The 17,500-nt window shown below is 46.1% G+C and overlaps 1 protein-coding gene across 1 annotated transcript; it reads left to right on the top strand.

The window, feature by feature from the left end:
* Window positions 1-956: 956 nt before the first annotated feature.
* Window positions 957-15,960, top strand: LOC138368423 (uncharacterized). The gene is made up of 2 exons (XM_069330938.1): window positions 957-1,032; window positions 15,341-15,960. Exons 1-2 carry the CDS (start codon window positions 957-959, stop codon window positions 15,958-15,960), a joined length of 696 nt encoding a protein of 231 aa, XP_069187039.1.
* Window positions 15,961-17,500: the final 1,540 nt, after the last annotated feature.

Raw genomic sequence — 17,500 nt, 5'->3', positions numbered from 1 at the left:
GTGTTGGTGGATAGTACAGGTGTTGGTGGATAGTACAGGTGTGGTGGATAGTACAGGTGTTGGTGGATAGTACAGGTGTTGGTGGATAGTAAAGGTGTTGTGGATAGTACAGGTGTTGTGGATAGTACAGGTGTTGTGGATAGTACAGGTGTTGTGGATAGTACACGTGTTGGTGGATAGTTCAGGTGTTGTGGATAGTACAGGTGTTGGTGGATACTACAGGTGTTGTGGATAGTACAGGTGTTGGTGGATAGTACAGGTGTGGTGGATAGTACAGGTGTTTGTGGATAGTACAGGTGTTGTGGATAGTACAGGTGTTGGTGGATAGTACACGTGTTGTGGATAGTACAGGTGTTGGTGGATAGTACAGGTGTGGTGGATAGTACAGGTGTTGTGGATAGTACAGGTGTTGCGGATAGTACAGATGTTGGTGGATAGTACAGGTGTGGTGGATAGTACAGGTGTTTGTGGATAGTACACGTGTTGTGGATAGTACAGGTGTTGTGGATAGTACAGGTTTTGGTGGATAGTACAGGTGTTGGTGGATAGTTCAGGTGTTGGTGGATAGTACAGGTGTTGGTGGATAGTACAGGTGTTGGTGGATAGTACAGGTGTTTGTGGATAGTACACGTGTTGTGGATAGTACAGGTGTTGGTGGATAGTACAGGTGTTGTGGATAGTACAGGTGTTGGTGGATAGTTCAGGTGTTGGTGGATAGTACAGGTGTTGTGGATAGTACAGGTGTTGTGGACAGTACAGGTGTTGGTGGATAGTACAGGTGTGGTGGATAGTACAGGTGTGGTGGATAGTACAGGTGTTGTGGATAGTATAGGTGTTATGGATAGTACAGGTGTGGTGGTTAGTACAGGTGTGGTGGATAGTACAGGTGTGGTGGTTAGTACAGGTGTTATGGATATTGCAGGTGTGGTGGATAGTTTATGTGTTGTTGTAAGACAATGATCACCATTGTAAATGAACACAATGACAAGTATGATGAACACAGTGACAAGTATGAAGTATGGGCTAATAGTGGTAAACAAAAAGTGACCTTCCACCTACACCTGCCACTTACACTTAACAGCTCTCACTTACAGCTGCACACTTAACAGCTCTCACTTACAGCTGTAGACTTAACAGCTCTCACTTACAGCTGTACACTTAAAGCTCTCACTTACAGCTGTAGACTTAACAGCTCTCACTTACAGCTGTACACTTAACAGCTCTCACTTACAGCTGTACACTTAACAGCTCTCACTTACAGCTGTACACTTAACAACTCTCACTTACAGCTGTACACTTAACAGCTCTCACAGCTGTGCACTTAACAGCTCTCACTTACAGCTGTACACTTAACAGCTCTCACTTACAGCTGTACACTTAACAGCTCTCACTTACAGCTGTGCACTTAACAGCTCTCACTTACAGCTGTACACTTAACAGCTCTCACTTACAGCTGTACACTTAACAGCTCTCACTTACAGCTGTACACATAACAACTCTCACTTACAGCTGTACACTTAACAGCTCTCACTTACAGCTGCACACTTAACAGCTCTCACTTACAGCTGTAGACTTAACAGCTCTCACTTACAGCTGAACACTTAACAGCTCTCACTTACAGCTGTACACTTACAGCTCTCACTTACAGCTGTACACTTAACAGCTCTCACTTACAGCTGTACACTTAACAGCTCTCACTTACAGCTGCACACTTAACAGCTCTCACTTACAGCTGTACACTTAACAGCTCTCACTTACAGCTGTAGACTTAACAGCTCTCACTTACAGCTGTACACTTACAGCTCTCACTTACAGCTGTACACTTAACAGCTCTCACTTACAGCTGTACACTTACAGCTCTCACTTACAGCTGTACACTTAACAGCTCTCACTTACAGCTGTACACTTAACAGCTCTCACTTACAGCTGTACACTTACAGCTCTCACTTACAGCTGTACACTTAACAGCTCTCACTTACAGCTGTGCACTTAACAGCTCTCACAGCAAAGTTTTAGGTTCGCTCACTCAAGAGAATGACGTCACAAATATGATCTTCCAAAATGTTTCGACGTCATACTCGCCAGATTTTAGATGTCACTAAAATTTGCAGGTGATGAATTACAATTAAGCTGCCGCTAATTTTCGCGTCCAGTTTTTGACATGTATAAGTTATCGCAGATATTAAACGTGCGACTCATGCCAGATTAAATCTTTCGCAATTATTCATGTGTGATATGTGACACATTTAATGTTTTGGTAATGTTACCTGGTGAGTTTATACCTGATATTTAGGAGTTACCTGGTGAGTTTATACCTGATATTGGGGAGTTACCTGGTGAGTTTATACCTGATATTGGGGAGTTACCTGGCCAGTTTATACCCCAGTATTAGAGTGTTACCTGGCCAGTTTATACCCTAATACTGGGGAGTTACCTGGCCAGTTTATACCCTAATACTGGGGAGTTACCCGGCCAGTTTATACCTGATATTGGGGAGTTACCTGGCCAGTTTATACCTGATATTGGGGAGTTACCTGGCCAGTTTATACCCTAATACTGGGGAGTTACCTGGCCAGTTTATACCCCAATATTAGAGAGTTACCTGGCCAGTTTATACCCCAATATTAGAGAGTTACCTGGCCAGTTTATACCCCAATATTAGAGAGTTACCTGGCCAGTTTATACCCCAATATTAGAGAGTTACCTGGCCAGTTTATACCTAATATTGGGGAGTTACCTGGCACTGGCACTCTGGCAGGCACAAGGGGGTCTATACATGCTTGAGGACGATGGTGGTGAAGGAAGTAGAGTAGTTTACTTGTTCTACCACAGACGTGGCCACACAGTTACAATGCTAACCATCATATGTATATTTTCTTCTGTCCTCCATGGACAAGGTTAAACATATAGTTCAGTGAGGTATTGAACACTCAGCAACAGATGGTAATTGTAGTGCTTCTAAAATGCTAATCCATCCTTCATATGTAAATTGACATCGAGGTGTTTGTTTAACATAATGTCATTAATGTACGTTTACGAAGGTGAAATGTAGCTCTTACCAGCTTACTCATATACACATATAGAAAACATACAGGGGGTAGTAGGAGAAGACAATATGTGAGTGAATGCGTATGCCCCACAAGGCTCCCCCGGATGCTGCATATCATCTTCTTCGAGGTCGAGGGTCCCTACAAATTCAATCAGAGGTGGTACCGTCTATATATATATATATATATATATATATATATATATATATATATATATATATATATATATATATATATATATATATATATAATATATATATATATATATGTTTGGAGTTGGTGTGGAGTTTTCAGTTGCATATTGGCTTGGGAACCATGCAAGCTTGTTCGCATATATATATTGACGTGTCTCCTACTTTGACAGGGTGAGATAGCTGCTATAGAAACTAGTGTGTTATTAAGCACTTAATCACTGAAGGTGATTAATGTACCTTGACAAGATCTATCTTGAGGTTATCCTGAGATGATTTCGGGGCTTTTTAGTGTCCCCGCGGCCCGGTCCTCGAGCAGGCCTCCACCCTCCATGGTTGACACAGTCAGGTGATGATGACGCCACCAATAGTCCTAGAGGTATAACACTTGCAATTTTCTTTACACATATTAACAAAACACGCAGCATGAATGCCCTTAACCACCCTACTGCTAGTCTGAGACACAAGACTGTTGTGATATAGATGGTTAAGATTGTGAGTGAAGATGATATGAGAACAGCAGAACTGGAGGGTCTATGCTTCACCCGCACCACACACTACTCTTCCTATGTAATGACTATGTAATGTCTTAGTTACACAACGTATGTGATGTAACTATAACTTGATCTAAGGGAGCCGGTCGGCCGAGCGGACAGCACGCTGGACTTGTGATCCTGTGGTCCTGGGTTAGATCCCAGGCGCCGGCGAGAAACAATGGGCAGAGTTTCTTTCACTCTATACCCCTGTTATCTAGCAGTAAAATAGGTACCTGGGTGTTAGTCAGCTGTCGCGGGCTGCTTCCTGGGGGTGGAGGCCTGGTCGAGGACCGGGCCGCTGGGACACTAAAGCCTCGAAATCATCTCAAGATAACCTCAAGATAACCATTGATGGATGACATGGTAGCATCGTTTGACCGTTTGTTTGATCGTGATGTCATAAATAAATTTCCTGATCCAATAAGAGGGAAGGAGAGAGGGAGAGAGTAAGGGGGAGAAGGAAGAGGATAGGGAGGGAGCAAGGGAGAGAAGGAGTAAGGGAGGGAGGAAGGCATGGAGGGAAGGAGCAGGCTCACCTTCCTGACGTGAAAAAAAAAAAAAAATCGTGGCATGTTAGTGTTAAGCTCCGTCTCCGTCAGAGCTTACTCTAGCTTCGGCGGTCGTGAAAGGAAGAAGCTTCGATGAAGCGGTGCAATTATAAGAAGTCTTTGTGGGCCCTCGACCGAAGGTATATGTGAGGTGCTGCTGAAGCCCTCTAGACGTCTTTGTCGACGAGGAGGGAGGACGTGGTGGGAGTGTTGGAGCAGGTGGACGAGAGAGGACGTGGTGGGAGTGTTGGTGGAGGAGCGTGGACGAGCGACGAGGAAGCTGGGATCAATATGACGAAGATGAGCCGACATGTTTGGTCGTCGTGTGACAGTCCTCACTATAATAGTTCACGCTTGTCCCGAGTTTATTTGGCAGCCTTACTCGTCCTCTGAGTCAAAATATACGCTCGCACGCACACGCGCGCGCGCGCGCGCGCACACACACACACACACACACACACACACACACACACACACACACGCACACACATGGTATGTACACCGCATAACACCAGTCCTGGAGTATGTGGCACCTTCAGGGAGCCCGTACCTTCTCAAGCACAAGACGAAGCTGGAAAAGGTTCAGAGGTATGCCACTAGGCTAGTCCCAGAACTAAGAGGCATGAGTTACCAAGAAAGGCTGCGTGAATTGCACCTCACGTCGATGGAAGATAGAAGAGTTCGGGGAGACATAATAATTACCTACAAAATTATCAGAGGAATTGACAGGGTAGATAAAGATAAACTGTTTAACACGGGTGGGACGCGAACAGGGGGACACAGGTGGAAACTGAGTACCCAAATGAGCCACAGGGACGTTATGAAGAACTTTTTCAGTGTCAGAGTACTTAACAGATGGAATGCATTAGGCAGTGATGTGGTGGAGGCTGACTCCATACAGAGTTTCATATGTAGATATGAATCTATACACCAGTTGATTAAGAGTGGAGAGGCGGGATCAAAGAGTCAGAGCTCAACCCCTGCAAGCACAACTAGGTGAGTACACACACAGGGCCTCGTGACCGAGTGGACAGCGCTCAGGAGTCATAATCCTAAGGGCCCGGATTTGATTCCCGGCCGAGGCAGAAGGAAATGGGCAAACTTTCCTTCACCTGATGCATTGGTTCACATTGCAGCAAACAGATAAATAGGTAAATACAGGCAGGGAGAGAGTGAGAGAGAGAGAGAGAGAGAGAGAGAGAGAGAGAGAGAGAGAGAGAGAGAGTGAGAGAGTGAGAGAGTGAGAGAGTGAGAGAGTGAGAGAGTGAGAGAGTGAGAGAGAGAGAGAGAGAGAGAGAGAGAGAGAGAGAGAGAGAGAGAGAGAGAGAGGGGGGGGGGGGGAGGGTGCGAGCAATAAGAAAGGGAGGAAGCGAGTGAGAGAGAAGAAGGGAGCTAGTGAGAGTGAGGGAGGGGGCTAGCAAGCAAAAGAGGGGGGAGTGAGGGAGGGGGCTAGTAAGCAAAAGAGGGGGGAGTGAGGGAGGGAGGAGTTAGCAAGCGAGAGAGAGAGTGGGAGAGAGTGGGAGAGTGAGAGAGTGAGAGAAAGAGAGAGAGAGAGAGAGAGAGAGAGAGAGAGAGAGAGAGAGAGAGAGAGAGAGAGAGAGAGAGAGAGAGAGAGAGAGAGAGAGAGAGAGAGAGGTAGTGTTGTTGAGAGAGACAATGGGAGCGGCTCACGTCCGCCGCCCACACAGGGCAGGAGTGTAACAGGTTCTCTGTGAAAAATTGCAGTGGAAGAGTTACACGTGAAGTCGAGCCCAGCAAGAAGAATTTTTTTTGGACGTCTCGCAGTATTATAGTGTGAAGTGCCAGTGAAATTTACTTCATTGGCACACTTGACTCCCCCGAGACGCTAGGCAATCAGGGAATGTAAATGAAGTAAGCCGGAAGCGTTTCTTCTCCTAGAGCTCCTGTGTAGAAACCTTTAAATTAGATAGATTGGTTTTACGAGTCAGAAGGCAGCAAGGGAGACGGGCTGTGCTACAACCACTTGTTTTGATTCACATTGTCTCAGTTCCACCTCTCCTCGTGGGAACGACCGTTCCCGGCAGCTGATGAAAGGATAGTCCAGTGACTGTGTTTTTTGTTACCACTTGTGAACGCTTCAACATCCTCATGGTTGTTGAAACTTATGAGGTTTTCAACAACCTCATGAAAAAAAAGAGATGAAAAAGAGAGAGATCACTTATCCTGTTCCCTCTGGTGTGAGAGTCACCGTGGCGGAGCAGGCTGCGCTCTGTGTGTACAACTTACGGACCAAACTTCGATCTCTGATAACGGAAAGAGTGGTACACATGCAGGCGATGAGTCACAATAACGTGGCTAAAGTAAGTTGACCAGATCACACACTAGAAGGTGAAGGGACGACGACATTTTGGTCCGTCCTGGACCATTCTCAGGTCGATTCAAATGGTCCAGGACGGACCGAAACGTCGTCGTCCCTTCACCTTCTAGTGTGTGGTCTGGTCAATGGTACACATGGTTCGATCGCCTTTTTAAATATTAAATACAATTTTCGAGTTGATGGCAAGGAAGGGGGAAGCTATCTCAGCCAGACCTAGCATGTTTAGTCATGATCTTTTCCCCTTCTCTCGCTGTCTTTCTTATTGACTGGCATGATGTAGGTAATGTCCAACTGACTGGCACGATGTAGGTAATGTCTCACTGACTGGCATGATGTAGGTAATGTCCCACTGACATCATGATGTAGGTAATGTCCCACTGACATCATGATATAGGTAATGTCACACTGACTGGCATGATGTAGGTAATGTCTCACTGACTGGCATGATATAGGTAATGTCCCACTGACTGGCATGATGTAGGTAATGTCCCACTGACTGGCATGATGTAGGTAATGTCTCACTGACTGGCATGATGTAGGTAATGTCCCACTGACTGGCATGATGTAGGTAATGTCTCACTGACTGGCATGATGTAGGTAATGTCTCACTGACTGGCATGATGTAGGTAATGTCACACTGACTGGCATGATGTAGGTAATGTCTCACTGACTGGCATGATATAGGTAATGTCTCACTGACTGGCATGATGTAGGTAATGTCTCACTGACTGGCATGATGTAGGTAATGTCTCACTGACTGGCATGATATAGGTAATGTCACACTGACTGGCATGATGTAGGTAATGTCTCACTGACTGGCATGATGTAGGTAATGTCACACTGACTGGCATGATATAGGTAATGTCACACTGACTGGCATGATGTAGGTAATGTCTCACTGACTGGCATGATGTAGGTAATGTCTCACTGACTGGCATGATGTAGGTAATGTCTCACTGACTGGCATGATGTAGGTAATGTCTCACTGACTGGCATGATGTAGGTAATGTCTCACTGACTGGCATGATGTAGGTAATGTCTCACTGACTGGCATGATGTAGGTAATGTCTCACTGACTGGCATGATGTAGGTAATGTCTCACTGACTGGCATGATGTAGGTAATGTCTCACTGACTGGCATGATGTAGGTAATGTCTCACTGACTGGCATGATGTAGGTAATGTCTCACTGACTGGCATGATGTAGGTAATGTCTCACTGACTGGCATGATGTAGGTAATGTCTCACTGACTGGCATGATGTAGGTAATGTCTCACTGACTGGCATGATGTAGGTAATGTCTCACTGACTGGCATGATGTAGGTAATGTCTCACTGACTGGCATGATGTAGGTAATGTCTCACTGACTGGCATGATGTAGGTAATGTCTCACTGACTGGCATGATGTAGGTAATGTCCCACTGACTGGCATGATGTAGGTAATGTCTCACTGACTGGCATGATGTAGGTAATGTCTCACTGACTGGCATGATGTAGGTAATGTCTCACTGACTGGCATGATGTAGGTAATGTCCCACTGACTGGTATGATGTAGGTAATGTCTCACTGACTGGCATGATGTAGGTAATGTCTCACTGACTGGCATGATGTAGGTAATGTCTCACTGACTGGCATGATGTAGGTAATGTCTCACTGACTGGCATGATGTAGGTAATGTCCCACTGACTGGCATGATGTAGGTAATGTCTCACTGACTGGCATGATGTAGGTAATGTCTCACTGACTGGCATGATATAGGTAATGTCTCACTGACTGGCATGATGTAGGTAATGTCTCACTGACTGGCATGATGTAGGTAATATGAAGACTAACAATAACAAACAGCAGCTCTCCTGTGACCCTGTAACATCTCCATAGCTCATGACAATTATGCATTAGCAAAAAGACCTACCATTAATGTATGGTGATTAACAGTATATACATAGCTACTGAAATGGAACAAGCTCTCTAACTACCTCACATTATAATATTAGGTGTGGCAATGAAATTGTTAATGTAATATTCTCCGTTGAGGTCTGATAAAGACCGTTTAACCCGGGAAACACAAACCGTAACTGTCTCTATTTTCCGCTTGTTACAACTTGTAATAAAGTTGTTACATCTTGGCTTAACGTGTTAATGACGTATCAGAACGTTGTTACAACTTGCTATATTGGTTGTGATAACTGGTTAGGTGTTAAAACTTGTTCGAACGTTATACCAACGTCGTAATTTCGGTGTGTGTTTGGCGGGATTGTGCCCTTTGTAATCCTTTTTTGGGCTCCCGCTAACAGGAGTTTGGGGTAGTTATCTTGAGTTATCTTGATGATTTCGGGGCTTTTTAGTGTCCCCGCGGCCCGGTCCTCGACCAGGCCTCCACCCCCAGGAAGCAGCCCGTGACAGCTGACTAACACCCAGGTACCTATTTTACTGCTAGGTAACAGGGGCATAGGGTGAAAGAAACCCTGCCCATTGTTTCTCGCCGGCGCCTGGGATCGAACCCAGGACCACAGGATCACAAGTCCAGCGTGCTGTCCGCTCGGCCGACCGGCTCCCGGTCACAATAAACTAGCCGCCTCCGCTGTAACAATCAAAATCCACGTAAAAAAACAATTATAAAAACAGCATGTTATAAAATAGTCAATGAGAAACATGACAAGGAGTGGAGAATACGCGAGCAGGAAGTGGAGGAGAGTGAGTAGCGTGACGGAGGGAGACGAGTGAGGCCCTCAAGGTGTCAGAGGAGGAAGTGTCGCAGGATCTGGAGCTCATTATGAGAGGCGCGAGGAAGCGATCGGCGAGCTTGAGCGTGCCAGCGTTTACGACCCGACCTCGCCTACCCGACCCCACACAAACACTCACACCTCAGTCTTAACTCACTTTTTCAGCTCGTAAACTTTATTCTCGGGAGAACCGTCGGCTTGGTGAATGATAGACACGCGCGCGCACATTTACGCTCACACTGTGGGGCCTGATGGCTGAGTGAACAGCGCTGGCCATTCGTAGTCATAAGGGTCCAGGTTTGATCCCGGCGGAGGAGGAAACAAATGAGCAGAGTTTCACCCTGAGCCTAGTAGTAAAGAGGTACCTGGGAGTTAGACAGCTGCTAAGGGCTGCTTACTGCAGGTGTGTGTGTGTGTGTGTGGGTGGGGGAGGGGGAATAATACTAAAAAATAAATAAATAAATCAGTTGATTGACAGTTGAGAGGCGGGCCTAAAGAGCCAGAGCTCAACTCCCCCCCCCCCCACAAGCACAACTAGGTGAGTCCCACTGCTACTGGTGGTACATGCTACACATGTGTAGCAGTACATGCTATACACAGCTAGGTGAGTACACTCTCGTCACAAGTTCATGAACACACGCTCAGTATACAATGTCAGCTGTGAATGTAATGTTTACTAACAGGAATGTAAACACGGAATCATTCAATATTCCGTATACTACACATCTTACACCAGTTGTGGAATAGGGAGCGCCGATACGAAATCCATATCTGGGATGTCTGGGATGGACGCCGGGATGTGTCGTGGACGACGGGATGTGTGTGTGGTCGTTTACAGTGCGTTTATTGGGCGTCTCGTGAGTTGACAGTTTACACTCAGCCCTCCTCGTAAACAGTGGCCAAATGCTCGTTAATTCAGCCGCCAAACCCCCTGTTTATGAATAAAAAATCGCTTTATACCAGCTCGTCCTGAGGCTGTGTTTAGTCCTTCCGGCGGCACACACCAAAGACACTCGTCAATATTAACGTGCTGTTCATTAATAATGTTAAATTTCTCAGACATGCAGTAATAATATTATATATTAGTATCTCGTGCATTTTTAGGCATAGGTCAGGTTAGGCGTTTAGGTTTTGTTGGCAATTATTTGTATTGGTAGTACGTGGGTTAAGCATTTACAGAGTTGTGGTAATTAACACCAATTATTACTTAACCTAATTACAATTATTACTTAACCTAATTACAATTATTACTTAACCTAATTACAATTATTACTTAACCTATACCGTTGATAGGTTAAGTAATAATTGTAAATATGAAGCAATAAGATGCTTATCTTAACATACTAAGAAGGTTAGGTGAGGTCGGTCTTTTCTATGACGCTTTTCAAGGTAAACTAAAATATTCACAATCAATTAGTATGTCACATATGCACTTATTTAATAAGCCAATATTGACTGTAAGCAAGTGAGAGAACGGGTTGGGTTCTAACAAAGGTCGTCAGCAAAACACTGTTGGAGAAATGTTTAAATGCCATCAACAGAGTCGTTTGTACAGCGTTTTCCATCCGTAAACAAGGGCTTTGGCGCCTGAATCAACGAGCATTTGGCCATTGTTGATTAGGACTGGTTGAAAGTGTCAATTGATTTTCAAGTCAGTTGTCAGTCAGTATACCGGAGAGTGGTTGCAGTATGCTGTAGTATAGCTGCCAGTATACTTGAGTATATTTGGAGCTGCCAGTATACTGGAGTGGCCCATGACAGTATTCCGGCCCCAACAAGCCATATTTTACATCTTTTTAAAACTGAAATGCCTCTATAACTATAGTATTTAATTTCTAATATGTTAATATTTCTAATATGTCTCCACTGAATTTGCCAAACTCGTAAGAAAATATCGACTATAGCGATAATGCCTTGAACGTTCTCAAAATATTAATATACTGTTTTGTCAAAATTATCAATGAATCTTTATAATTGTTATTTTTACACTCTGGTGTAAACCTACGGATGGAGTTTGCTTCTCAAATATTGTCATATATAATTTTGTTGTGCTGGGTTTACTGGGAGATATAGTATAGCATTTATAAAACAGAACTTTATAGCAAGTTTTGAAAAAGTTTGTATTTTTGACTAGGTGAATATATTATATTTTTCTCTACTCAGAATTCCTAAATAGCTATTAAATCCTTTAAAGCGTTTAATCCCATTATAATAGAAATACAATATTGGTTATATCTTCAACAAACACAACAAACTTGATATTCATCCGATATTGTATTTCTATTACAATGAGGTTAATAAGGTTAATAGACTTAATATCTATTAAAGAACTTCGAGTCAACAAAAATAACATGATTTGTGACATTAAATTTAACTTTCTCCAAAACGCAGCCAAAGAAGCAATCTGAGAATGGTTTAGTGCTTCAGAAAAACCATACTGGCTCTGCGCTTCTCTCTGCCTAATTACTTAAGTGGTCTTAAATGAAGAGGGGCACACATAACTTGTTAAGTTCCCCGGACGAGCCCTGGAGGACGCACAAGTTGATGCAGTTTTGCAGTGGCTAACTTAATTCTTGATTAGAAGTGAGGTAGAGGCTACTTTGGAGGCGGACTCAAGCTTGCAAATGTGGTAAAGGCTTCCTAGAAGGCGGACCCGAACTTACCCAGAAGGTGAAGACAACTTTGGAGGTGGATGCCTTCCCTGCGAATTACATCCACAATATATGGTTAAGGGTAACCTTGATCAGAGATTAGAGCAGGACGCAAGACATGGGGGTAAAGGAGACTTTTGTAGACCTTTGTAGACCTCGAGTAACTGAAAGAGAACCACTCCTGTAAAGGGGTCCCCAGACATGCGTAAGAATGCCAAACAGCTTCAGTTTCCTGTAGTTTACTCTACCCTATCTTGTCTCCACTATCCTGTCTTCCCAATCTTGTCTTCCATATCTCCTATTTTCCCCTCATCTTGTCTAAGTCTTGTCTACCTCTTATCTTGTCTTCCCCCTGTCTTGTCTTCTCCTAGCTTACCTTTCCTCTCTTGTTTTCCCTCTCTCGTCTTATCTACCTTCTATTTCGTCTTCTATCAGTCTTCCCCTAACTTGTCTTACCCCTGTCTGAAGAACGAAGCAAGCTAGAGAATGAAGTGAGCTAGAGAATGAAGTGAGCTAGAGAATGAAGTGAGCTAGAGAATGAAGCGAGCTAGAGAATGAAGCGAGCTAGAGAATGAAGCGAGCTAGAGAATGAAGCGAGCTAGAGAATGAAGCGAGCTAGAGAATGAAGCGAGCTAGAGAATGAAGCGAGCTAGAGAATGAAGCGAGCTAGAGAATGAAGCGAGCTAGAGAATGAAGCGAGCTAGAGAATGAAGCGAGCTAGAGAATGAAGTGAGTTAGAGAACGAAGCGAGCTAGAGAATGAAGCGAGCTAGAGAATGAAGCGACCTAGAGAATGAAGCGAGCTAGAGAACGAAGCGAGCTAGAGAATGAAGTGAGTTAGAGAACGAAGCGAACTAGAGAATGAAGCGAGCTAGAGAACGGATCAAGCTGGAGAAGGATGAGAAGGCAGGGGAAAAGACATCATATAAATTGCCCAGCCAAATTTCGTCACGAGCCAAGCAGTTATATAAATGTTACGGAGAAAACTATCGGGAAGCTTTTTGGTCCATGTAGTGGTGGGGGAGCTCATGCGTGCGCGCGAGTGCGTGCACACTTCTCTTAAGAAGCGTGTCGCCTTCTGGATACGTTAAAAAGGGTCGGCGACACGGTCATACAGAGAAGGAGACGAGCACGGGGGAGAGAAGGTGTAGGGGAGAAGAGAGATGGAAATTGCTTAGTGAGGGGTTACCTAGAGGTGCTTCCGGGGCTTAGCGTCCCCGCGGCCCGGTCGTCGACCACGCCTCCTGGTTGCTGGACTGATCAACCAGGCCGTTGGACGCGGCTGCTCGCAGCCTGACGTATAAGTCACATCCTGGTTGGTCAGGTATCCTCTGGAGGTGCTTATCCAGTTCTCTCCTGAACACTGTGAGGGGTCGGCCAGTTATGCCCCTTATGTGTAGTGGAAGCGTGTTGAACAGTCTCGGGCCTCTGATGTTGATAGTTCTCTCTTGAACACTGTGAGGGGTCGGCCAGTTATGCCCCTTATGTGTAGTGGAAGCGTGTTGAACAGTCTCGGTCCTCTGATGTTGATAGTTCTCTCTTGAACACTGTGAGGGGTCGGCCAGTTATGCCCCTTATGTGTAGTGGAAGCGTGTTGAACAGTCTCCGGCCTCTGATGTTGATAGTTCTCTCTTGAACACTGTGAGGGGTCGGCCAGTTATGTTCCTTATGTGTAGTGGAAGCGTGTTGAACAGTCTCGGTCCTCTGATGTTGATAGTTCTCTCTTGAACACTGTGAGGGGTCGGCCAGTTATGCCCCTTATGTGTAGTGGAAGCGTGTTGAACAGTCTCGGTCCTCTGATGTTGATAGTTCTCTCTTGAACACTGTGAGGGGTCGGCCAGTTATGCCCCTTATGTGTAGTGGAAGCGTGTTGAACAGTCTCGGTCCTCTGATGTTGATAGTTCTCTCTTGAACACTGTGAGGGGTCGGCCAGTTATGCCCCTTATGTGTAGTGGAAGCGTGTTGAACAGTCTCGGTCCTCTGATGTTGATAGAGTTCTCTCAGAGTACTCTATCTCCCTCTCTCTCTCTCTCTCTCTCTCTCTCTCTCTCTCTCTCTCTCTCTCTCTCCCCCCCCCCCGCCCCTCTCAGGGGGGGGGGGGGCGTGGAGAGAAATGGTGCAGGGAAGAGAAGGATGGGGATTGGCAAATGAGTAAGGTGGGGAGGTATGAGAGTGGACAGTATGAGAGTGGGGGTTATGGAGGATGGAGAGTATAGAGCTGGGGAGAATGAGGGTGGAAAGTATAAGTGCAAAGAGTATAGGGATGGGGAAGTTTAGTAGTGAGAAGGGGGAGAAGTTAAATAATGGGGAAGTAGTGGCAGGGAAAGGTGGGGTTGTGAGGAAACAGTTTGACTTATGACCAAACACACTGAGGGCTCCATTAGGTGAAGGGTGGCCAAGAGAAATGGGTGCGCGAGCTGAGTGCCACACCTTGCCATGGAAGCCTTGGGGCGTCCATGGCAAGGTGTGTGGAGGATGGCAGATGGGGGTGAGGGGAAGGTGCTGGGTGACTGGGTGAGAGGAAGGGTGCTGGGTGAGGGGAAGGGTGCTGGGTGAGGGGAAGGGTGGTGGATGAGGGGGAAGGGTGATAGCTGTGTGTCTCCTGAGATAATCAAAACGTAGTGCTCTTGATACCTGTAACAGGACGACACGTCGTGGATGGAAACTCTTAACTCAGAACGGTCAGAGTAGTGACATGGGCCTCGCACGTGCTCAGTGTCGAAGTAGTGAGCTAGTGACCGAAGCCTAGCATCTCTATAGTGTCCTCATTGTTTAACAGTAGCGATAACAAGTGATAGACATTGAAGTCAGTGAAACGATTATTCGCAGGGCCTAAGAGCTTGGACTTGACAGGAAACTGTCGGTACTAGGTGGCAGTAACCAGAGACCCATAAGCCTGCCCTCAAGGATAAACCCGAGGGCCACAAACCCGCCGTCAAGAACAAACCCGAGGGCCTTAAACCCGCCGTCAAGAACAAACCCGAGGGGCCTTAAACCCGCCGTCAAGAACAAACCCGAGGGCCTTAAACCCGCCGTCAAGAACAAACCCGAGGGGCCACAAACCCGCCGTCAAGAATAAACGCGAGAGCCACAAACCCGCCGTCAAGAACAAACCCGAGGGGCCTTAAACCCGCCGTCAAGAACAAACCCGAGGGCCTTAAACCCGCCGTCAAGAACAAACCCGAGGGGCCACAAACCCGCCGTCAAGAATAAACGCGAGAGCCACAAACCCGCCGTCAAGAACAAACCCGAGGGGCCTTAAACCCGCCGTCAAGAACAAACCCGAGGGCCTTAAACCCGCCGTCAAGAACAAACCCGAGGGGCCATAAACCCGCCGTCAAGAATAAACCCGAGGGGCCACAAACCCGCCGTCAAGAATAAACCCGAGAGCTACAAACCCGCCGTCAAGAACAAACCCGAGAGCCACAAACCCGCCGTCAAGAATAAACCCGAGAGCCACAAACCCGCCGTCAAGCACAAACCCGCCGTCAAGAACAAACCCGAGAGCCACAAACCCGCCGTCAAGCACAAACCCGAGAGCCACAAACCCGCCGTCAAGAATAAACCCGAGAGCCACAAACCCGCCGTCAAGAATAAACCCGAGAGCCACAAACCCGCCATCAAGAATAAACCCGAGAGCCACAAACCCGCCGTCAAGAACAAACCCGAGAGCCACAAACCCGCCATCAAGAATAAACCCGAGAGCCACAAACTCGCCGTCAAGAATAAACCCGAGAGCCACAAACCCGCCATCAAGAATAAACCCGAGAGCCACAAACCCACCGTCAAGAATAAACCCGAGAGCCACAAACCCGCCATCAAGAATAAACCCGAGAGCCACAAACTCGCCGTCAAGAATAAACCCGAGAGCCACAAACCCGCCGTCAAGAATAAACCCGAGGGGCCAAAAACCCACCGTCAAGAATAAACCCGAGAGCCACAAACCCGCCATCAAGAATAAACCCGAGAGCCACAAACCCGCCATCGAGAATAAACCCGAGAGCCACAAACCCGCCGTCAAGAATAAACCCGAGAGCCACAAACCCACCGTCAAGAATAAACCCGAGAGCCACAAACTCGCCGTCAAGAATAAACCCGAGAGCCACAAACCCGCCGTCAAGAATAAACCCGAGGGGCCAAAAACCCACCGTCAAGAATAAACCCGAGAGCCACAAACCCGCCATCAAGAATAAACCCGAGAGCCACAAACCCGCCATCGAGAATAAACCCGAGAGCCACAAACCCGCCGTCAAGAATAAACCCGAGAGCCACAAACCCACCATCAAGAATAAACCCGAGAGCCACAAACCCGCCATCGAGAATAAACCCGAGAGCCACAAACCCGCCATCAAGAATAAACCCGAGGGCCTTAAACCCGCCGTCAAGAACAAACCCGAGGGGCCAAAAACCCACCGTCAAGAATCACTAAACGGACCTCCATCAACCCCCACCCTCCTATCTCCCCCAAAACAAACTCCCTTAACAAAAAACACTCAAGAAAATGCATCCTATAAAAAGCCCTCGCCTATAATACGTTTTTGAAACGGACGTCTATCCATCATTTGGCCAAGAGGTTTTTCATTTTTAAGACATCTCCATCGGAGGGTTGGAAGGCTTGAGCTGGCATGAAATATGGATTGTGGGTAATGGTCTCAGACTGTGAGTGCTCGAGGGCTTGTTGAGTCTGTGTTGAGGGCCTCTCTCTCCCTCTGACTCAGGGGTCACCTGCTGGCTCTTTATAGTATGGTGCTATATTATTGTGGTGGGGGGGGGGGCTATATTACTGTTGTTTGGGGGCTATATGACTTGTCTGGGGCTATATGACTTGTCTGGGGCTATATGACTGATGCCTGGGGCTATATTACTGTTGTTTGGGGCTATATGACTGTTGTCTGGGGCTATATTACTGTTGCCTGGGGCTATATTACTGTTGTCTGTGGCTATATTACTGTTGTCTGGGGCTATATGACTGTTGCCTGGGGCTATATTACTGTTGTCTGTGGCTATATGACTGTTGTCTGGGGCTATATTACTGTTGTCTGTGGCTATATTACTGTTGTCGGGGGCTATATTACTGTTGTCTGTGGCTATATTACTGTTGTCTGTGGCTATATGACTGTTGTCTGTGGCTATATTACTGTTGTCTGTGGCTATATTATTGTTGTCGGGGGCTATATTACTGTTGTTTGGGGCTATATTACTGTTGTCCGGTGTTATATTACTATAGTAGTTGGCTATATTACTCTGGTATAGGACTATATTACTATTGTATTGGGCTATATTACTATACTATGGGGGCTATATTACTATACTATGGGGGCTATATTACAATGGCACTGGGCTATATAAAACGATGGCATGTGGCTAAATTATTGTGGTCTAGGTTTATATTACTATACTATAGGGTACATTACAATGACATGGGGCTATATTAAGACGGTATGGGGCTATATTACTATAATATAGGG

The sequence above is a fragment of the Procambarus clarkii genome, chromosome 3 (genome assembly GCF_040958095.1).
Source record: "Procambarus clarkii isolate CNS0578487 chromosome 3, FALCON_Pclarkii_2.0, whole genome shotgun sequence".
Lineage (NCBI taxonomy): Eukaryota > Metazoa > Arthropoda > Malacostraca > Decapoda > Cambaridae > Procambarus > Procambarus clarkii.
This window is presented reverse-complemented; position numbering and strand designations above follow the sequence as displayed.

Coding starts and splice junctions, on each gene's coding strand:
- LOC138368423 (XM_069330938.1), top strand. CDS start 957: ATGATCACCATTGTAAATGAACACAATGACAAGTATGATGAACACAGT. Junction 1,033..15,340: donor TGAAGTATGGGCTAATAGTG/GTAAACAAAAAG, acceptor CCCGCCGTCAAG/AACAAACCCGAGGGGCCATA.